The 23624-nt window shown below is 37.2% G+C and overlaps 1 protein-coding gene across 2 annotated transcripts in view; it reads left to right on the forward strand.

Annotated features, from left to right (window-relative positions):
• Window positions 1–23624, forward strand: part of znf277 (zinc finger protein 277) — a 70472-nt gene that overhangs the window by 25482 nt on the left and 21366 nt on the right. Inside the window, exons 2-4 of one of the 2 annotated variants that reach the window (XM_012959939.3) lie at window positions 8918–9119; window positions 16519–16607; window positions 18828–18910. In XM_012959939.3, the coding sequence (XP_012815393.1) occupies window positions 8918–9119; window positions 16519–16607; window positions 18828–18910 (374 nt within the window). The remainder of the gene's footprint in view (window positions 1–8917; window positions 9120–16518; window positions 16608–18827; window positions 18911–23624) is intronic. The other variant, XM_012959941.3, reaches the window with a different exon arrangement.

The following is a 23624-nucleotide window of genomic DNA, read 5'->3' on the forward strand; positions in this document are numbered from 1 at the left end:
AGTTTTATCAGGTTTTTTTTTAGTTAAGTATGGAAAATAATGAACTTTGTGCAGGATAGGGCAATTATTGAAGCAGGATAGATCTTTTAATTAAATTATCAAGCAGAAACTAAGATTCACTTGTCATATAAGTTCATGTTACAGGGCTAACTGCACTGATGCTAACTGCACTGGTTTCAGAGTGGCCATGTACTAATAATCTGTGTTATTTGCTAATAAGCCTTATATTAGGACGATTATATTCCATATATATATATATATATATATATATACAGTATATTGTCAGTCGACCCCTAAGATCAGTAACTGACAGCAGCATGTTCAGCCAAATCCGTATGAAAAAAAATGGGGAGCTACTGGGGCATCTTTGGAGGCACAGATCTTCACTGCTAAAGAGCTGTAGTTGCATTGGGCTGGTACAGAAGCCCAAAACATAATGCACAACATTTTTGTCTTACTTCTTTAGTTACAATTTAGTTCTTTGACCGAGTGTTCCACTTCCTTAAGTGGTGTGGGGCTTTTATAGTCATGTAATTGGTTGAATGAAATTTAATTATTCTTTTCTCAAGTTCAACAGTTATACAACATGACAAGGTGGCGGGAAAGTGCAAGAGATTACTTCAGCAGACGTCATTGTGAAGAGACCACAAACAAAAAGATTTCTATACAAAACGAACTCAAAAAGAATGTTTCAAAGTCAAAGAAATAAATGTAGAACAAAAATCATCACAAAAGTAAAGAAACATTGCTAAGTTATATAATGTTTTGTGGATATTTCTTACACCTGCATTTGCTGAACTCCACATGCATTTGAAACAAGATACAGATATCATTTGGAAACGCTGTTTTACTTTGCTTTAGTTATTGTATTAATTGACTTAGATACATTCTTTTTGAGTTAGTTCTGTGTTTTGTACATCAATCCTTTTGTTTGTGGTCTCTTCACAATAATGTCTGCTGACATCATCTCTTGCACTTTCCCACCACCGTGAGCTTATTAGACACTACTGAGGCTCATTTACAAAGACTGGCATAGGCATATGGTGATTTTTTGTTTGGGGAGGCTAAAAAATATTTTTAAGAAATAACTCAGATGCTACCTTCTGGAGCACTAAAACATTATTTTGTCTAGTCCTGCCCTTAAGGGATAATGCCCATACCTTTTGCACTCATGCGTTCCAGTTGTGTATACTGTAAGATTGTACAGTGCTGCATATCCTTGTAGAACTTTATAAATAAAGTTATACATACATATACATCCAAAGTACTTAGGTTTGGAGAGGCATAGCCTCCCTAAGCCCTCAATAAAATTCACCCATGAAGACTGGTCAAATTTGCACTTGGGCAGTAACCCATGCAACCAATCAAATATTTGCTTCCATTGTTCAATTTGCAGTTGGCCAAAAAAATACAATCACTGATTGCTATGAGTTACTGCCTATGTGCAAATTTACCCAGTTTTTATGAATAAGCTAATGTATTTATTTCACTTTGATAAAGGCTAGTGAGCTAGCTGAAATGTTAGTAAGCACATTTCTTATCATCATTATATAAGTCCTGAGAGTTATATTCTTCCTAACTGCTATCAATTACTTTTTGGTACTGCAGCCAGGCATTTAATGCTTATTATATATGAGTGTCAACCTCTCTTGTTGGTGTGTGTGAGTGTGTGGTGTATGGTCCAATTTAAAGGACATGTAAAACCTACATTTGCCTACAATGTATATCAGTTGAGCATGTCTCCCCCACCCAAATGTCATTATTTGTACTGCATATATCCCCTACGCTTGCCAGCACCATCACATTTTCCTAAAGCAAATAGTAGCTTTCACTGGGTGGACATTCTTTCTCTGATACATAATCAGATACATTTAAATCTGCAAACAGCACACACAGACCCTTATTCAGCTTACATTTCATCAAGAATACAGACTCACACCGGCAGAACTGTCTCTGATAAAAGTTCTATTTTGTTTGAGCTGAGCTCAGGAGAGGCGGTTAGGAGAAAAAAATTGAAGACAGCTAGAGACAAGTTTCTATGGGAACCAGCAAATCCCATCTCTTCACTGGCTGCTAGACTGGAGGGTGTGGTTAGTAATCTGAACAACTGAGCATGTCTGGCAAGCCAGAAATCAAAGCAAATTCCTGAGGGGGGGGCGAGTGGGTTACAGGAGGAAAAGGAAATCTAAGTGATTAAGGAGATGTTGCAGCCTTACTATTAACCTCTGGACAACCAGTGTGGCAGGTAATGAAAGATTTCAAAGCGGCTGTTCACTGTTTAAATTTTTGTGTGTGGGGTTCACATGTCCTTTTAATATTGGAAAAAGAACATATAATAGAAAATTAAATCTGTGGACTTATTCAAGAACTGTTTTGCTTGATATATTTTGTTAGATGGGTGCTGATTTGTTAGTCTATATCATAGTGTATATTAACATAATATTGACCTTTCCTGGCTAAATCTTGATTGTTGGGAAACGGTTCACAGACTACATCAGGTACCTGCCATGCCAGAAATGAAGCTTTTTTCTGTAAGGTTCCAGCTCATCTGGCAGTGCTTTGTGAAACGTAGCAAATTCAACTTGGAAATTAATAATATGCACATTCCTATAAACCTACTGATACATGAATAGGAAAAGTTCACACAAGATTAGCTGATAACCGATTTTCTTTATGGTGACCAAAGTGATATTTAAGTTACATTACACTGCTTTTGGGCTATATTGACAGTGAAGGATTTTCAGAATCAGCATACTGCCCTTTCTTGTCTGCAGTGCTATATCTGGGGAATATAGGATAGCTTGCCACTCCAGTTAGATGTTCCTTATGCTATGAGAGTAGCAACATACAAAGGAATAATGCAGACAGTATTTTTGACAAAAGATGTCTGGGTCACTGGATTTAAACATCTGTTTGGTTGAATTTGTTTATTCCTTTACAGATTTTAACTTTATAGTGTAGCAAGCTTTGTAAACATGGACTATAACCAAAAAATGTTTTTAATTTGACCATGCATATTTGGTAAGGTGTTTTATACAGGAAATAAACGGATGTTGTATCACATTGCTAGACTGACATTTGTTTCTATTTAAATGCTAACTGCTAATATTGTCATTCCCCATAGTGGTTTTAGTAAAAGCACCATATGTGAGATGAGTATCATATTTGTAAATCAAAATATCAAGAGTTGGACTTTCTGAGCCTAATCAGATTTGCCAGAAGTGGGCATATGTACAAGGCCATCTTTAGGTTTCTAAATATGTCATGTCATGGGCACCCAAGACCCCAAACTTGGATCTTATGGCTAGTGCTCCATGCCTTCTAATGCATGGATAGCGTTATCCATGGAACTCTCTGACAGATCACATCTGTCTTTGTTTGGAATATGGCAAATTGAAGTACAATCTTTCCAACTGCAATCACGTGTGATCTCCCAGTAACTGACACCAAATTAATTTAAAGTTGTGGAAGAATTTGATGGTCTACAGCAGTGATGTCCTACTGGCGGATGCGGCCCGCGATCCCCCTCTGTGTGGCCCCTCCACCTGTCTGGCTGCTTTGATGGTTTACCTTTGAGTAAGCTTTAAATCGTATCAGTACTGATATTAACTGGCCCCCTGCATGGTTCTCACCTCAGATTCAGGCTGTAATTCCCCTGTATTGTTTAAAAATGTAATCCCCTGTACTGTTCACACCTTTTAACACCTGCATTGTTCATCCCCTGCAGTGTTCACACCTCAGGCTCGGGCTGTAATCACCCACATTGTTCACCCGTTCACACCTCAGACATTGTAGGTACTGCCTAGCCTATGCTGCCTGTGTGTATGGCACACAGTGGGAGCATAGGCTAGGGTAGGCAGATCATGGCACATAGGCAGCATAGGGCAGGGAGAGTATGTATGTATGTATGTATGTATGTATGTATGTATAACTTTATTTATAAAGCGCCACAAGGGTACGCAGCGCTGTACAGTCTTACAGAATACAAAATTACACACAGGGAGGATAAGTGATATAATAAATAAATACAATAAATACATATATGTATATATATATGTATAGGTGCCATGTGGTATGAGACACAGTAGGAAGGAGGTCCCTGCCCCGTAGAGCTTACAATCTGAGTATTGCATACTGGCATACTGAGTATGGCATACTGGCAGGGTAGGACAGGCAGAGCTTGGCACACAGGCAGCTAAGGGCAGGCAGAGTATGGCACACACAGGCAGCATAGGGCAGGTGTAGTATAGAACACACAGGCAGCATAGGGCAGGTGTAGTATGGAACACACAGGCAGCATAGGGCAGGTGGAGTATGGCACACACAGGCAGGGTAGGGCAGGCAGAGTATGGCACACACAGGCAGAGCATGGCACACACAGGCAGCATAGGACAGGCAGAGTGCTGCCTGTGTGTGCCATACTCTGCCTGCCCTTTGCTGCCTGTTGGAGGTGAACCTGGCAGGGGTTTGTTAGCAGTTGGAAATAGCCATTAAATGGTCCCTAAGGTGTGTAATTATGTGCTTGGGGTTGCTGTGCTATCCACAGGGGAGGAGGAAGCATATGGATTTAAGGCTATATCTTAATATGATATATTATAATTCTTTCACATATGAATGACGGTTGATATCCCAGTTTTTGCTGCACTACCACCATTGGGATAAAATAGGTGTGGTTTGAAGTGGGTGTGGTTTAAAAATGGGAGTGGTCAAAACTGGCTTCCATTAGTGGCCCTCCACCATGTATGCTAGAGAAATTCCGGCCCTCAGCACTGCAGAAGTTGGCCAGCACTGGTCTACAGACATAGATGCATAAACTTGACTTTTTAACTTTTTTTTTTTAATGATAAATGTGTAAAGCTGGACAAATCAAGATTTGATTGGGTAGTTTGGCCAGTTTTGACTATACTACATGATCTGGCATATATCCTAACTCAGGGGTCATTTTTTAAAGGGGCATCCTGCTATCTATCTGTCAAAACTAGAATTTCTCCTGCCTTTGCTCCCTATCAAATGGTACATTGTGCATCAGCAGATGAGGAAGTAAGAGTAGTTGCAGTATATGTGGCCATCTCTCCAGAATCCATCCTTTCCACTTACAGCCCATGGATCTTGAAGCTCTTGTACAGTGACTGCAGATTCAGGTAGATTCATAAAGGGAAAGCTTCAGATCAGTGGAGATATGCAAAGGAAAACCTCTGCCCTGTGTTGCTGGAAAAAGAATAAAACTGTGTTTTTACGCATCTAGACTTTTTATAAATGTAAAAATCAAAATTGTGGAGACACCATTTTTTCTTGAATTTGCACAATTCTATTTACTCTGCATTTACATATTCCTGTGTTTCATTACTTCTTATTTCATCAATTCACAGTTCAGCATTGGCTCATAACAAGGTTACAGATATACAGAAACATCATTGATTGGCTGCAAAAGGCTTTTGGGAAGCATGATTTATGGTATACTAAAATAGTACGTTGAAATGGTGATGGCCTGGCTACAAGAAACGCCTTATTGACTGCTGGTAGCCTCCTCTTATCCAAATCTGAATTCCTAACCATTAAGGTCCCAGTTAGCAGAAACATAGGGGACTTAATATAGTAACATAGGGGACACATTGCAACAGTGCAGTTACTCATAGTTATAGGGAATCTAAACACTGTTGCTGAACAACAAATCTTAGCAAACTTATACTGTATTGTCAAGTGTTACAACATGCTGGGAGCTATAGCCCAGAAGCATCAGGGTTGTATTGCTCAATGAACTTTTATTCAGCTCTCCGGAACTAGCAGCTACAACAAAATAATCCTTTAATGAAAGTTCTACCTAAATGTATGTAAATCTGACTTAATTTTCTGTTTTCCTGCAGTTGTGTTTTGGAAATGTTATGCACCATTTTCCTAGCACATGTTTGATTACAGTGTATTATAATAAAGCCAAAATAACAGTCATCTCTGTATGTAAGATAACTGCTGAATGAATGACAACGTGCTGGTAAGCAGCATTCCCGTTGGTGAATTCTCTTGCATCTTTAAGTTTTCTTTAGAGAACAAATCGTTGAAGTGGTGCTGCTGGCAGCTGGGCTCTACTTTCACTCTAGCAACTTGGGAAGAAGCATATACTCAAAAAGGCAGCAATTTCCACAGTCTCATAAAAAACTCATAATCACTAATGGTGATGTGACAGGGGGGAAAAATTTATATTTGGAGAGCCTTTCCCTTTTGAAAACTTCAAGCCAACACACAGGCATTGGATAGTTTTAACTATGCCAGTGGATCCCAGTTTTTTATCTCTACAACCCGACTTTTATGGCTAATGGTAAATCATGTTCTGTTTGACAAAGTCCTGGAAGGCACAGCAGTGGTGCACTTAATAAAGCTCCGGCAGACATAAGCCAGAGATCGACCTCTAAAAGACTGCATTATTATTAACTGTGTGAAAATAGCTGCAAAAGAACCATTTTGTGGTGAAAATTGATGACTGGCAAGATTAAAACACATTCACTTATATTTCACAAGAAGTATTTCTCAATAAAAGTAAATCTGTTAAAAAAAAAAAAAAACAAGTCAAAACAGCAGTAGGCCAACGTTTTGGATTGTTGATCTTTTTAATTAAGCAATTCAATTTGAGCAGTGTTTTTAAGTTTGAAAATGAAAGTTAGATTTTGATTGGTTGCTTTGGGTAACTGCACTTCAGTTTAGCATTTATGATAGTTAATTTACCCCATTAAGTAGTTTCAGGAACTTGAGCCTCACTCACAAGGAGACTGGTGGTACATATTAATTTAAATCTAAATAATTAACATAGCCGCGGTAATACTATTAGTTGCCTACTGTCCTTAACCCCTGCGTTCTTCAGTACAGCGAATTAAATTGTGCAGCTATAGGATGTTTCCAAAATACTATGTGCTAGCGTGAGGGTTCTCACTCTTTTTCCAGGCAGTTTTCTTCTCTGCAAATAAAAACTCAGTGCTAAAATATTTGGGGTTTATCATTAACATAGTATTGTCTTGTACCCAAATGAGTAGGGCTTATCCATGACACGTAATTTTGTGTACTAACATGAAAGGGTTTATAGGAAATATTGTTAAAAATGATTCTTTCTTTTATGAACATTAGCTCAAATGTGTGTGACATTCCTAAGAGCTCTTATGCTTTCCATAGCAACACTATGAAACTGCAGTGTGCCTTACACCCACACATTGAAATAATGTTTACATATAGCTTATCAACACACAGCCATAGTACATCTTACTGTTTGTTGGAAGCATCTCTTAGTACCTTTAAAAGTAATCTCAAATGGTTCTCTTGTTTTAATTTAAATCTTATTTTAATTTTCTTAACATACAGCAATATAAAATGTTCCACAGCAAGTAAATAAATAAAATAAAATCCGTTTTCAACCATATCTTTTTATGTATTAGGACCCACCCATGCATCGAGGCTAACTGAATGAGATCATTTGTTTTAGCTGAATATTCTATTTGAGAGAAACATGACAATGGAAATAAATGAAATAAAATTGCCTTTATTGAGCTGTAATAAGGGCAGCAACAATGTATTGAGGCAATCTTGGGCCCTATTAAATATATCAAAATGTATCAAATATAAATGTGACTTGATTTTTAAAAAATATATATTTTGGTAAGCTTAAATATAAATAGTACAACTAAGACTATTTCACTACTACACTTGATTAAGCAAAAAAGTTTTAAAGATGTTCTAATATTAGATTATATATATATATATATATATATATATATATATATATATATATATATATATATATAATAGGGTTGATTCATTAAAGTTCAATAAGTTTTATCGCACGCTTTTTTTGCGTTAAAAGTGACGCGGAAAAAACGCGCGATTCGCTAAAGTTAATTTGTGCGCAGAAATAATACTAATGCATGATTCACAAACACTTAGCTGAGCTAAATATCGCATTTGTCTGTGCGAAAATTAACACCTACTTGAGGCAGGCGGTAATTATAGAAAAGTACAGTTGATGAGCTTTTGGCAACACAATATGGACTTTGCAGTGTGATTTATTCAAGTCTGTGTTGGCCCTAGAGTGATGCATCCTCCAGTTTGCAGGGAAATGGTCATTTTCGTAAAAGTAGTTTTACGAAAGTAATGCCATGTATGGCTAATATGGCGTGCGTGGCAACTATTTGTGCACGATGGGTTGATTAGCGCGCGTTACGTCAAATACCGCACAAAAATAGCTTTTGTGACTTAAATAACGCGACAGCATTGCATCTAATGCAAATATACTTTTAGTGAGTTGTTAAAACGCGAAGAATTAGACGCAATAAAATTTTTAATGCATGCTATAAATAGCGCACGTTTTTAGTGAATCAACCCTAATGTGTGTATGTTTGGGGATGGTTGTCAGAGGCCTCTTGTTGTGAGTGGTTATTTTGTGACTTTTAAATCATGTACACTTTACTAGGTCAAAGGTGATTTTGATGTGAATATAGTTGGCACGTGTATATTTAAAAAGGAGCTATGGGAATGCACTGCATTGGTTTGTTAAAGCCATTGTTTGATATAATTACACAGCTAAACTGGAAACTTACTATGTATATGCTAGTACATATATATGTATATATTTAAAAAGAAGTTTTGGTTTTGCACTGTGCATTGCTTCATATAACTATACAGATTCACTGGCAATATATTATGTATAAGTAGTTGGCACATGTATAGTTAATAGGCATGTGAGGAGATTGGTTGTCAATAATTGCCACATGGTAGAAATGGTATGTTTCACTTTATTAAAGTACTGAGAAACACGGATATTTGAAATGTGTACCATATTTTATTGCTTTCATCAAGTGCAGAAATTTACATTTTTTTGTAAGTTGGTTGCAGAAGCTGACCTGGTGACTGATCAATGTATAAACCTCTTTTGTTTCAGATAGCAGGGACTGCATTTTGGAGCCTTTATCTTTGCCAGAAAGTCCAAGTACTGTTTCAACTCCCCAAGGAGAGCAGACTCTGCCATGTATTTTCTGTGAACAGTCTTACAATGAAGATGAGAAGGAAGGACTTTTAAAACACATGATAATTGAGCACAAACTTGTCATAGCTGATGTGAAATTAATTGCAAACTTTAGAAGGTAGGCTTAATTTTACCTTTTCTTTTATGTTTTCTGTTATAGATCTATTATAGGTATTAACTTTAAATGTATAAGTCTTATCCAGTCATGTGAAATAAAACACAACCTTAGTCTCTAGCTAAGGCAACAAAAGGAATCTGTAATATTTCAGTGGATATGCCAATATGAACATATACATTAGCTAGGTATATTCCACTGGATTGTAAATTGTCAGTGAGCTGACACATTTACAGCGGCACTATTCTACATCACATCATGCAAATTGTTATGATACAAATTGTAAGTACTTGTTGACAAGCTTGTTATTTAAGAAATGTGTGGTTATCAGGTATGGAACCATCAGAGAATTCTGCTAGCCACTCACAGAATCCCACAATTCTAATCACTCTTTGAGAAATGAAAATGCCCTTTCCCAGCAAGAAAAGTTATTGCCAAATCTAATGGTCTCATAATACAATGTCATTGACTAAATACGCATTATATGGCTAAAAGTATCCAGACACTTCCTTGTCCAGCATCTTATTCTAAAACCAAAGGTATTAAGATAAGTTAACATCAAAAAATAAATTTAAATTATTAACTGTACACCGATGCATCAAAAAATGAAACGGTTGTAATCAGATTTCCAAATTGCTAAAAGAAATTACTAAAGGAAACAATTTTTATTTTGCACATTGTAATATCCTCAGTCAAACTGACATTTAGAGGCAGATTTACTAAAACAATTTATCTTGTTTCATTTTTTTTTAAACCACAAATACATTTTTTTCCACGAATGTCAGACATTTATCAAAAAATCTGAAGTGAAAAGTTGTGAAAAGCACAACTTTTTCAACTTGTTACATGATAATCATTACTTTTTTGAATTGTCACACAAAAACCAGCCTCAAAAATCAGAGAAAGTTGAAAAGTTTGAAGCAAAGAAAAATTCTCCAGGAAAGGGGACATCTGCTATTGACTTCTACATGACCTCCACAGGTTTTAGGAGAAGAGTGTTTGAATTTGGAATTGTCAAGGAAAAACGCATAATAAATCTCAAAAAGGTTGCAAATTTTTTTCCCTGCGACTTTTCGGCATCAAAAACCCAGACCAGAAAAATTGAGGGTTAGTAAATGCCCTTAAGCCTAACGGCAGACATTAGGGTCTGTGCATCTGCTTTTCTCCAACTGGGTTTTCTTCACAGGTAAACGGAGGCCAGTCCACTCCCATCCACTTCTCATCTTTCTCTACCTGCAGATAAAACTAAGCCAAGGAAAAACCGATGCACAGCCCCATGTGCCTTTAGCCTAAAGCTGGCCATACACGTGATGGTCGCACGAAACATAGTCAGATCCGCCACACACCATTCAGGGCTGAATCGGCAGGTAAGGAGGTAGAAACAATAGGATTTCTACCTCCTTCTGCCGATTCAGCGTTGAAGGGAGATTTTGGTCAGGTGCCTTCTATGGAGCCCGATCAAAATTTTCAAACTGGTCCGATCGGCGAGTCGGCCGATATCAGCAGCTTCCTGCGATAACGGTCGACTCGCCGACATACCATACACACACCGAATATCGTACGAAACGAGGTTTCGTACGATATTATCGGTGCGTGTATGGCCACCTTAAGGGTTTTTCTTTGTCATTAATGTGCTGTAATATGCTAGGGCAGTGCTTCTTCAAGAAAACAAATGCACTAGCTCAGGTTTTTGGTGCTGAGCCACAATCTTTCCTAATATTTCCAGGATTCCCTAGCCCAGACTTAGGGGTAGATTTATCAAAATTTGAGATGTGAGAATTGGATTTTAAAAAAAAAATTCACTCACTTTCGAGTTATTTCTATGAGATTTTTAGAAGCATATTTATCAAATGGTGAACTCTAAATTTCACATATTGATAAATATGTTTCTAAAAATTCTGTATGATTGATTAGAAATTGGGTGAAGTTTTCTGTGGTGAGGTCTAATCTTACATTTTGATAAATCTGCCACAAATACTCTCACAGGCACAGTAAAGTATAATCCAAGATGATTACTCTCCACATGTGCAAGTCTAAGTTTGCTGAGGGACATCTGGGAAAGTTAAGAAAGGTGGTACTTTGTAGCTGCACAACTGTGCTGGTATATTTGTTTCCTAAAAAGAGCAATGTTCCAGTGAAATAATAGCAACTGAGTTTACTTAGGTGTGCCTCACTACTTTTTCCTGGCACAGTGCACCCAGGTGCCCAGGGAAAACTTCAATAAATTCACTGGGGGATATCTAACATATTGCAACTTTGCATATTACAAAGTGGTAAAAGGATTAAAAAAACACTTTTCTGCCTCTTTTTATATTATTGCCCTTTTTGTCTTTAATTAAAAAGTGTATTCTGCCCAAGGCATCTACCCCAACACTCCATTTTTATTTAACCAATGCACAATTTTCTCTTGGGGCTACCACACCAGGACTATCTATAACAGTGTTATGACCTGGCCAATAAATCCTATGTGGTTGACTACATGTCTTTTTGAATAAAGTGCGTAATATGAAGAACACGAGGGAAGGTGTGATCTTATTAACCTCTTTTTCACACTTGATATGAGACCAGACTAAATTGCCAGAAATTATAAATTCATGGAAATGTTCAATGAATATGGTTTTTTTTTTTGTAGCTTAAAAAAACAATAAAAAGTGCAAGACAATGTAAAATCCAGGAATGCAACATCATAACATTTATCAGTCACACAATAGCTACACATACATTATTTCCTCCCTGTTACAAGTCTTTCTTGTAATGCACACATAGTGCCATGCCATGGCAGGATGAGATTCATAGAGGATTTCCTGCCCAGATACTTCAGTCTATTTCAGTACTTTGTTAAAAATGAATCCTTTATGTTGACAAGCATATAAGTTCTTTGTGTGTGTAATAACCTACCGGAAACCTGAACCGCACTTTTGTTCTGCATTCCCCCATCGACACATGTTACATTATAGATACACGGTATACATTGCATCATTTTACTTTGTAAGAGAGCGGCAACAGAAACTGATTGCCCATGCTGACTTCAGTCTGTTTTCCTAAGGCAGAGATTTTTGTAACATTAGGTTAATGACACAGGCCATTATCTCACATGGGTGTAAAAGACGCCATCAGATAAAATCCACTGTGCTCAAATGTGCCTTTTTTGGCCATAATCTGCCCTGTATGTGTACTGTGTGCCATTAGCCTTATTGTCCAATATTTGGTCAGGCCTCCCTTAGCTTATACCAATTATGTGTGAAAACCTTGCACAAGTAAATGTTCTTGTTTCAGCAAAGACGGTAAATTGGCATTCACACTACAAATTTTAGTTTTATTAGTCTTCACACTGGGCCTAGATAAAGTAAAGTAGTGTCTACACTGAATCATAATTAGGAAATTTCATGGTGTGGTGATTTTTTACATTAAAGGGGATGTGCCCAGTAATAAAATGTTACTTTCTTTGCATAATGAAGGAAACTGTGATTCTAAGACATTGTATGTTAATTAAAAACTTTCAATTATTTCAAATTATTTATATATTAAATTGCAACTGAAAGCCATTTCTATTATCTGTTACCTTCACAGTATGCCACACTAAAGAAACAAAGTGTCACAAATCAACTTTCCTCCAGCAAAGACTCCATTTCTCATAATGCCTTACATACTGCTTTTATTCCCCTTCTTGGCAACTTTGTTAATCACAGAACATGCTATATATTTTGGGAAACTGAGTCTCTGCTGGAGGAGAACTTACCACAAATGCTGTGTTGCAGTAGTATGAGTAGTCAGGAAGAGGAGAAAATGGAATTTTAAAAGAGGCAAAAATTACTTTAATTGCAATTTTGTCAAGGGCAATGGCACGCCTCTCGGAAAACACCCTTTCTATAAACACTCTAAAACTAAACCCTTGACAGTACAATCACATTATTGTGCAAAAATGTTAATTTCTTCTTTTTATGTGACAAAACAATTGTGCTGTCAGGGATGCAGTAATTCAGATTTTAGTCTGTGGGAAATTATGCTTGTGTTACTTTACCCATGGAGACGGCATTTTTTTCCTAATAAAAATGCTCTATGTGCCCTTTCCCTTACACATAACCTCAACCTCAAAATTAATAAAAAAATGTATTAAATGGAAACTATACACCTAAAACACGTTTGCTAAAAAATGAACACAACAAAAGGCACTTGTGTTGAAATTACTTTCTGCCTATTATTTTATGCCATTAAAAGCACTCATTTGAAAGGTGGGTTTACAATATTTTGCCCCTCTATAAATAGGCCAATTTTCAGAGCTCCCTAATTACTTTTGAACAACCTCTTCTTGTTTAGTCCCAGAAATAACAGAAACCATAAATATTTCCTAATTAAAACAATAGGAAACGTATGTTCAGCATAAGACCTATTCATTGAGCTCATGTTAAAAAGGGCTGTCTTTTTAATATATTTTGAAAACTTGCTTTTTTTTTTTATATTATATTAAAATGGTTAGTAAAATGCCTCTGCATTTTACATTGCAAGGCCTTAAAGGACATGTCAACTCCCCCCCCCCCCCCCCCAAAATGTATGCCTAATAAAAGAAAACTTAATTATATATTTGTAATGGTTTTTTTGTTATTTGTATATATAACTGATATTAAAAGCAATGTCTGTTTGTCCTTTTTTATTCTCTGTCCTGGTGGCTCTGGCATTTGAAACAATGTAACACAAACCAGACTGACAGACCTGCCTTGCTGGTGGACCCTGGCACTTGCAACATTGATTAAAAAGTAACAAGCAGGAGTTTAGCAAATGCTGCTTTCCATAGCAGTTACACTACAAATAACTTTTAAAGCACTAATAATTTTCAATACATTGATATTGGAAAGTTGCTTATAATTATGTTTTCTCTTATTAGGCAAAAAATTATTTTTGGGGTTGACATGTCCTTTAAGTCTGTTAGTGACAAGGATGTGACTAATGATATGAAAATGGCATTTTGAGGTAACATACCCTCACCTCATAAAGCATGGACACCCATCCACTGCTTTGGGCCCCCTGTATGTTCATTCTGCTATATCTACTTCTCTAACCACTAATCCTCACATTTTACCCTGTTTCAATCCTTGTTCTTTTTAATGTATTCTTAGTCTCCTGACTGTTATAAATAGATGATGATGACATATCATTACAGAGATGGAGGTGCAGCTGGACATATAGTACAGACTGTAATTAAATGAAATGATCCTTTATCTCTAAAAAAGAAGGACCTATTCCGATGAGGCAGCTGTGACTACAAGCATGCAGTTCCCAGCATGCACCATTATATAGAAATTAAATTTGGCGTCCCCCCCCAAACAACAAAATATCTTTTAAGATTATGCTTCTTAGAAATCAGCAAAACCCATTAGGTCCATTGCAGAAAAGTTCATGTGTTACCATGGTAAAAGCTTCCTTTGACAGGTTTTGCACAAGGTGCTGTCATTTCCTTATTAATGACAGGCAAATTACAAAACACTGTATTGTGGTTTTTGAAAACCGGCAACATGAATTCTAGGTGTGATATTAGTTTAATCGAATATAATATGTCAACCAATATAATGTGCATTTTTCTAATATTGCAACAAATATTGGCAGTGACTTTCAGAACAGAAATTCAAGGGCAACTACATTCTACACATTAATATTTCTTTGTTTTAATGATTTCCATTGCAGCTATATGTTCCATTACATTAGCAGCAGCTTTCAAATCAGAGAACTAATGGACACACTACACACTAATACATCTTATTATTTTAATGATTTACTGTGTAACTATATGTTCCATTGTATCTATATGTATCCAAAAGTATCCCTCTGCCAAGCAGGTTAATCCATGAAATGCTAGATGAATTGCTTCAGTTGACTGGCCAGAATTAAGAATCTAGCCTGACTGGAGTATGTACCCTGTCATCAACCAAAGCTAACAATTAAATAGATCTGAGGACTGAGCAAATTGCACTTCTATATGATTATGCTTGGGCAAAATTTACATGGTGTTTTGTTAGGGCTATAGTATGTCCAAAAGCATATAGGAGATAAGCTTTTAATTTTAAAGGGTTGTTTATCTTAAAGGACATGTAAACCCTGCATCATACGTGTATTGTGTATAAGTTGGCACATCTCCCCCACCCAAACCTTTTAGTTCTAAAAACCGCAATTTGTGAAAATGGAAAAAATATGACCGCTGATAAATGGGACCCATAGTAATGCTTGGTAAACTTGTGCGTGTTCTGCAAACTGTAAGAGTAATATTATAGCTGTTATTTAATTATTAAACTTTACACTATAAGAGTACCTTTTTGAATTCTATTTAAAGTAGATTAAGTGCTGGATTGAGTCCTTTAGGCTCCCAATAGAATACCTGACACCCTGGGCCAACTATAAAAACCACAAGATGTAAAACATGCCTAATGGTGTCTATGTTAAATGAGTGTATGGTGGAAAGGAGGCTTGTCCTACAATAGGACCTTGGTAACCTGGCAGACTAGCCATAAGTAGTGTAGTGGTACTACACTCAGCATATATGGCAGACACACACAGATCCATGGACAGCCAGTATTTATAGCTATCACTAAGCGCACCAGAGCACAAAACACATGGATTTTTAGTACCTATGCTATTCTATTAAAAAATGTTTTCTTTTAACACCTGTGCATATCTGTGAGTGCCTACCTTATATCCTGAGTATTGTTTACCTTTTTATGTTGTAGGTCTTGGCTATGTTGGCTTGACCCTGTCAGTGGCTATATACAGAATGTTCCAGCCTTTGCCCAGTTATTGATGCTTGTGTTTGAATTATTGTGCCTTTAAATGTCTTTAACATAGAAAATACTGTAATATCTTAAATGGTAATGGTGACATTTTCTAAAATTATTTTAGTATTTTTAGCTGGCATACTTCATTATTAAGTTTTGCTATTGTGTGTACCTGATTAAACATATACAAGACAACACATTACTAAAATATCAGCCTCTGTTGTCTTTGCGTCTTTCCATCAGGTTTCCATAGTGACTGAAGTGCTTAAAACATACTATTTTGAAAATATGTTGTTAGTGAGTTTTCAAGAAAACACACCATACTTAAGAATAAGTTAAAAAAAAAAAAAAAAAAGATTGTAAAGGAAAAGCAAATCAGGAGTATTTTTATTTTGTCAAAACAAACACAAAAATGTGTGTCAGCATGTGCATGTGTGTGCCATTAACATCCTGTTTAAAAGACTCACACCTTACACTTTTTTATGGCCATGTTACTCCTCACTGACTTAGAATATCCTTATATTTTTGAATAAATGAACATTATTTGCTATGTAAACATTCAGCACTGACACAGAATCTAATGATTTGGATATATAGTTGTAAAACTGATTAGTAAATTTGGACCAATTTTTTTCTTCAAGGTACATTTTTTATTGGAAGAAAAGGTTTTCTGAACAACCAATTACTGAATTCTGTTCTGTAATCAGAACCAACTCTGAAGCGCCAGTAGGTAAGTACTAGGTTAAGTTTTTATACAGTATGAATGCAAATGGTAGCATTGCTCATTTGAACTACCTATACAAACTGGCACTAGTGCACTTGCACTTATTATTAACTCATAGCTAATATCAGATGAATTCTCTCTGATACATTTTGTTTCTTTCTTTTTTTAACTGAACTTTATACAAGCTCTCACATTTGGCATCTGCGTTATGTGCAGCAGAATACTGCTTAGGTTTCATCCCCAGATGCAATTTGCTTGATCTAAAATAGATAACACCATAACTCCAGAAGCAATATTTCTGTGAAGGCCTTTAAAGGAGAAGGAAACAACAAGCACAAATTGTTTCCCAGTGATAGTATTCACATTATAAAAATCTAAAAAATGGAAAAGAAGGGAGCACACATACAATAGTAACTTCCAACACTAGATAGTAACTTTAACCCAAAGTTACCAAAAGTTAAAGTGTAATCGAAGGGTAATATTTAATACATAATGCATAAATCTCAACCCCACTGATCAGTTTCTTCTCACGCATAAAAAATATATAAGAGCTGAGATCATGCAATACCATTTATTTTTTTATTTTTTCACTAACTTCACCTAGACGATATAACTTGAAATGGTCGTTTTCGTTGATAGACAAATTGTTCTTTTAGACAATCATTTCAGGGTAAGCTTGGTCCTGTGATAACTAAATGATCTTTTAAAAATTTTAATATGTGTGGCCAGCTTTACGCCCATGCTTGCTATCTTTAGTGAGATCCATCACCTTTTAGCATTAGTAAATTAGGACTGCATCAACTAAACAGGGAGGTAAGCAACTGAATTTGTTAAAATTTGTCAGTTGCTCTGTTCATTTCTTATGCACAACCAAACAATAAATACCTTGTTTTGTGCAAGTAAGAAATGCTCTGGAAAAATGTATTGTTTAAAGGGAATAACATCTATCTGATCCTGTTTTTAGAATGTTTCTGCTATTTGACATATTTTGACAGAAAAAGAAGGACCTTTCTCAATTTCCACACATAAAACTTCCAAATAGTTTACTGTACAATTGGTATATTGCCTGCAGTTACACTGCAGGTGTTGTTCATCAGCTATCTGGTTACTAGGATCCAAATTACTTTAGCAACCAGGAAGTGGCTTACATGAGAGGCATGAATATGAACAGGAGAGGACCTAAATAGAAAAAGTTATAAAAAGTAACAATAACAATAAAACTGTAGCCTCACAGAGCAATAGATTTTTGGCTTCTGGGGACACCGACTCCCATTGAAAGCTGCAAAGAGTAAGAAGAAAAAGGCAAATAGTTCAAAAACACTAAAATAACCAAGACCATTTGAAAAGTTGCTTAGAATTGATCATTCTATAACATACTAATATAAAATAATTAAAACTGAACCACCCCTTTAAAGATTAGTAGTTATTAATTTAAAACCCCACAAGTTGTTTTTGTGCAGGCAACAAACAAGAAAGAAATATTGACCAAGTAAAAATGAAACCTAAATACACAGGACAATTTTATTAGAAACAAAATCAAGCTGTGAAATATAAACATATGTGAAAGGGTTACAGGCAACCATATTAAAAAATAAATAAATAAATATATATATATATATATCTTTAGTTTCAGCTGCACTTTAGATGATACAATTCATGTGATCAAGGATTTTAAACTGAAGAAATGTTTTGTAAACTAGCATATGGATTAACCATCAGGGCCAATTAAAAGTACTCTACTCCATATGGGTGCAGCTTTATGTACCGAAAACATGTTACTCAATATGTACTATTCCATTGAATCTAAAATATAAGTAGACTTTTTCACCCATTTTTAACACAAGAGGATAAAGGTCATTGTATGTTGAAAAAATTATATGTCTTGGCATGTGTTTATTTATACAAATGAGTGTTTATTGTAGGAGCATAATTCATATGCCACAGTAGGAGATTATAATCTATTTCTGACATACAAAGTAATGTTCTATTGAGATCAAGGAAAATGCCATCAGACTGCCAGGTTGCACAAAAATATGCAGAAATGTACAAGCTTTGTATAGAATAGTTTTTGCCAAACTGATTTATTCATTTAAGATCATAGTTTGTAAATGGCTATTGGATTTTTATTCATTTAATATTTTAATGCCTTTGGCAATCCTCTAATGTTTACAATTAACGTTGTTATGTGGGGGCATTAATAATATGTTTTATTTTTACATTAATCAGAACAGCAAGAAAACTTCTTCCTTCTGTGTGATGTTTTGCCAGAAGATAGAGTTTTGCGTGAAGAGCTTCAGCAAGAGAGATTAGTGAGTTTTTACATATTTCTGAACAACATGCACGTATAAATTCCTGCCAATAAGTGGATTAATAAGTGAATATTACAATTGGCAGCTGAAATAGCACAGGGCCAACTTGTGGGGAGGGAGCCTCTGCCATCCCTAGAGGAGCATCTTGGTACGCTACAATATGATTTATGATTTTTAAGACATGTTTTAGATGTGTTTTATATACAGTGTTTGTGCCCAACTGACATGTGGTTGCTGCATGGGCCTTTTCTAAATTGGGCTTGATGGAGGTGTACTGACCTGACCAATAATGAATCATGGGTCTCAGTAAGCCCCTCTGGACTACTTTGCATTCCCCTGCTAGTTCAGCCTGTATCCCTCCCCATTCGGTATCTACTATAGGCTACGTTAATTCTGTATAGAAACATTTTTCTCCCTCACTTTTCACCAAAACTAAAGGTACAGAAACACAATTTGTGTGTCATTATTTGAATACTCTTCAGAACAGGTCATATTAAGCTTATAAATGTAAAGCATTATGTTAGATTAGTGAACCACAGAGATCCAAAAGATATGATTTTGGGCAGATTACAGGTGGGATTAACAGTCTGGATTGGTGTTAGTTCTCAGCACTGCTAGGGAGTGATAGAGGAATGCCTAAATAGAGAATGTATGCCGTTTAAAAAGGAAGAACAACTTATATTGAACAAATTGGTATTTCACTATGCTTGGATAACATTAACTGCATATGTTTCTGCTATGTACATTGATGTGATATACACTGCATAGTAAGTTAGGTCAAAAAAAGACATATGTCCATTAAGTTCAACCATAATGCCTATATATAACTTGCCTAACTTCTAGTTGATCCAGAGGAAGGCAAAAGAAACCCACCTGAAGCAGAGGGGAAAAAATTCCTTCCTGACTCCAAGATGGCAATTGGGCCAGTCCCTGGATCAACTTGTACCAATAGCTATCTCCCATAACCCTGTATTCCCCCACTTGCTAAGAAGCCAAACAGCCCCTTCTTAAAGCTTTATAATGTATCAGCCAACAGCTCTCACAATAAAAAATCCTTTCTGAATATTTCAACGGAACCTTCTTTCTTCTAAATGAAGTGGGTGCCCTCATGTCATTTGGAAGGACCTACTGGTAAATAAAGCATTAGAGAGGTTATTATATGATCCCCTTATATATTTATACAAAGTTATCATGTCACCTCCTAAGCGCCTCTTAAGTGTAAACAAACCCAACTTGGCCAGTCTTTCTTTATAACTGAGACTTTCCATACCCTTTACCAGCTTAGTTGCCCTTCTTTGGACCCTCTCTAATTTAACAATGTCCTTTTTGAGCATTGGAGACCAAAACTGAACTGCATATTCTAGATGGGGCCTTACCAGCACTCTGTAAAGGGGAAGAATAACACCCACCTCCGCGAATCTATACCCCTTTTAATACAGCTCAAAACCTTGTTTGCCCTTGTAGCTGCTGCCTGGCATTGCTTGCTACAGCCAAGTTTATTATCCACAAGGACTCCAAGGTCCTTCTCCATTTTTACATCCCAGGTGCATGACCTTACATTTATCCACATTAAATCTCATCTGCCACTTAACCACCCAGATTGACAGTTGGTCAAGATCCTGCTGCAAGGATGTCACATCCTGGATAGAATGTGCAAACACTGTTACATTACTTATAATACCCTCCCCTAAGTCATTTATGAACAGTTAAACAAAAGTAGACCCAGTACAGAACCATGAGGGACCCCACTGATAACCTTACTCCAAACAGAGAGTTTACCATTAACAACCACTCTCTGTATCTGATCCTGTAGCCAGTTTCCTACCCACATCCAAACAACTTCACTAAGACCAATAGACCTTAGTTTAGAAAGCAGTTGTTTGTGGGGAACAGTATCAAATGCTTTGACAAAATCGGATAGATCACATCTACCACACCCCCACTGTCTAGCTTCTTACTAACCTCATCATAAAAATTAATTAAATTGGTCTAACATGACCTGTCCTTCATAAAGCCATGCTGATTATCGGTCATAATGCCATTATCCAGCACATACTTTTGTATGTGATCCCTTAACGAACCTTCAAATAACTTGCCCACCACGGATGTCAAACTTACTGGTCTCTAATTGCCAGGCTGAGATCTTACTCCCTTTTTAAATAACATTAGCCTTTTTCCAATCCATAAGTATCATACCACATGAAAGCGAGTCTGAGAATATCAGAAACAGAGGCCATTGTAAAACTGACCCTAGCTCTCTCAGTACCCGAGGGTGTATTCCATCTGGGCAAGGTACCTTGTTCACATTAATCTTATGTAACCCTTTAAGCACCAAATCCTGTGTCAATCACTGACTAGTTGGAGCTGAGGCAACAGTGCAGCTATTGGGTGGGTCTTGGAAAGAACTGGTTTAGCACATTTTTTATATCTGCTGTAACAATATTGTTACTGTAAGTCAATGGGGCTACACTCTCAACTTTCATTTTTTTACTATTAATAGTGGGGCCCCTGTTAGGAGAAAACCGGACCAGCCCGGGGTACCTATAGCAAGCGCTTCCTTTTTCCGCGTTTCTTCTGCGGCGAATTCCCTGGGCCGGCGCATATACAGTAGATTGAAAAACTGGCTTCTTTGTTAAAGTTCTGCTTTTCACTCTACTGTATATGCGCAAGCGCGAAGCAGGAAGAGGAAGCGCTTGCTGCAGGTACCCTGGGCTGGTTCGGTTTCCTCCTAACAGGGGCATCAGATTACAAGGTAAGCGATTAAAGTCACTTGGGGGTGCCTAACATTTTGGCACCCCCAAGTGACTTAGCCTTTCCTTCTCCTTTAAGGAGCTAAAATTTGCTTTTCTAAAATTCAGGGTCTTTGTTACCCCAGCGTGTATTTGTTTCCTGCATCAAACATCAAATGAAATAACATTATGGTCACTATTACCCAGAGGTTCAACCACTTGCACATTTGCATTCCGGGTCATTACAGATCACTAGATCCAATTTAGCATGGTTCCTCAACAACCTGTGACATAAAGTTGTCATGCAACAAGTTTATAAACTTGTTCCCGTTTACTGTCCTGGCAGTACTATTGATCCAGTCAGTATCAGGATAATTAAAATCCCCCATTATTATCACTTGCCCCAAACTAGCAGCCTTTTCTATTTGCAACAGGAGCTGAGCCTCCTCCTCTTCGCTTACATTAGGGGGTCTATAGCATACCCATACCATAAATTTACTGGACGCTTTACTATCTGTGAGAAGCTCAACCCATAAGGCTTCAGCTCCCTCATTTACCACAATCACTTCCTCCTTAATATTTGCTTTTAATTCCTGCTTAACGATCAGACACACCCCTCCTCCTTTTCTATTGCCCCTCATCCGAAACAATGTATAACCTCCAATATTAACTGCCCAGTTGGGTGACTCATTGAACCAAGTTTCAGCAATGCCAATCACATCATACTTCTGCTCCAACGCCAGCAGCTCCAGCTCTCCCATTTTACCAGTCAGGCTCCTTGCATTAATATACATACATTTAATACTGGTACCAGCATGAGCATTTTGCATGAACAATTTATGGTCCTCCTTGCCATTATCAGAAACCTGAAGCAAGTCTCCTCCCCGTTTTCCCCTACTATGCCCACTACCTCTTCTATCCTGTTTACCACAGAATTACTCGCTGTACCCTTCCCCCCTCCTATTTCTAGTTTAAAATCTCCAACCCTCTAGCCATCTTCTCCCCCAAAGTAGCTGCCCCATCATACTTAAGGTGCAGCCCATCCCTGGCAAAGAGCCTGTAGCTGACTGAAAAATCAGCCCAGTTCTCCAAAACCCAAAGCCCTCCTCCCTACACCAATCTCTCAGCCACGCATTAATCTCCCTAAGCTCCAGCGACCTTCTTAACCTTGCTCATGGCACAGGTAATATCTGAGAAAATTACCTTGGAAGTCCTCACCCTCAACTTATTGCCTAGTTTTTTTAAAATCGTTCTTGAGGCTCTTCCCCCCCCCGCCTCCTCTAACTTTGTCATTGGTACCTATGTGTACCAAGACCGCCGGGTCTTCTCCAGCCCCTCCCAATAATTTGTCCACTCGTTCCACCACATGCCGAACCCTAAAAAAAAAAATAATAATAATATTCACGGGAGCACTTACCGGACAGCTCTGTATGTGCTTACACTTAACTGCAGGCACCCAGACAGCATATCAATCCGCCAATCAAAGAAAAAATGTACGAAGCAACCAAAACATAGCTGAATATAAAATCAATATTTATTCAGTCCTTTTAAAACAGGTTATGCATGTGTAGACAGGACCATACGCTTGACGCATTTCGTGGCTTCATGATACTTTCTCAAAACCTGCATGGAACCCAACACAGGGAGGTACTTTTTATACAGGCCAGAATGCCTCCTACCACAACACAATCATACTGGAACTGATATTGCCACTGGGTACTTACAGTCTCCCAAATGCAATCCCTCGTGTAGTGCCTTTTTAGATTTAAACCCCTTTTTGTTTTTAACGCTTGCCAGACACTTAATTCACATGCTAAACTCGCTGTGCAGTCTGTAATTTACTGAGGTTCAAACCAAGAGCCCAACGCCTGGTGAGAATTTACCTGATTTACTCCTCCCCTTAATTAGTAGGCTCAGTCAGCCAGGTAACACTTAGAAAACACACAGCAGTCAGTTAGTTGCACCTCCTTTCACCCAGCACTCCC

Source organism: Xenopus tropicalis, chromosome 3, assembly GCF_000004195.4.
Source record: "Xenopus tropicalis strain Nigerian chromosome 3, UCB_Xtro_10.0, whole genome shotgun sequence".
In the NCBI taxonomy this organism is placed as follows: Eukaryota; Metazoa; Chordata; class Amphibia; order Anura; family Pipidae; genus Xenopus; species Xenopus tropicalis.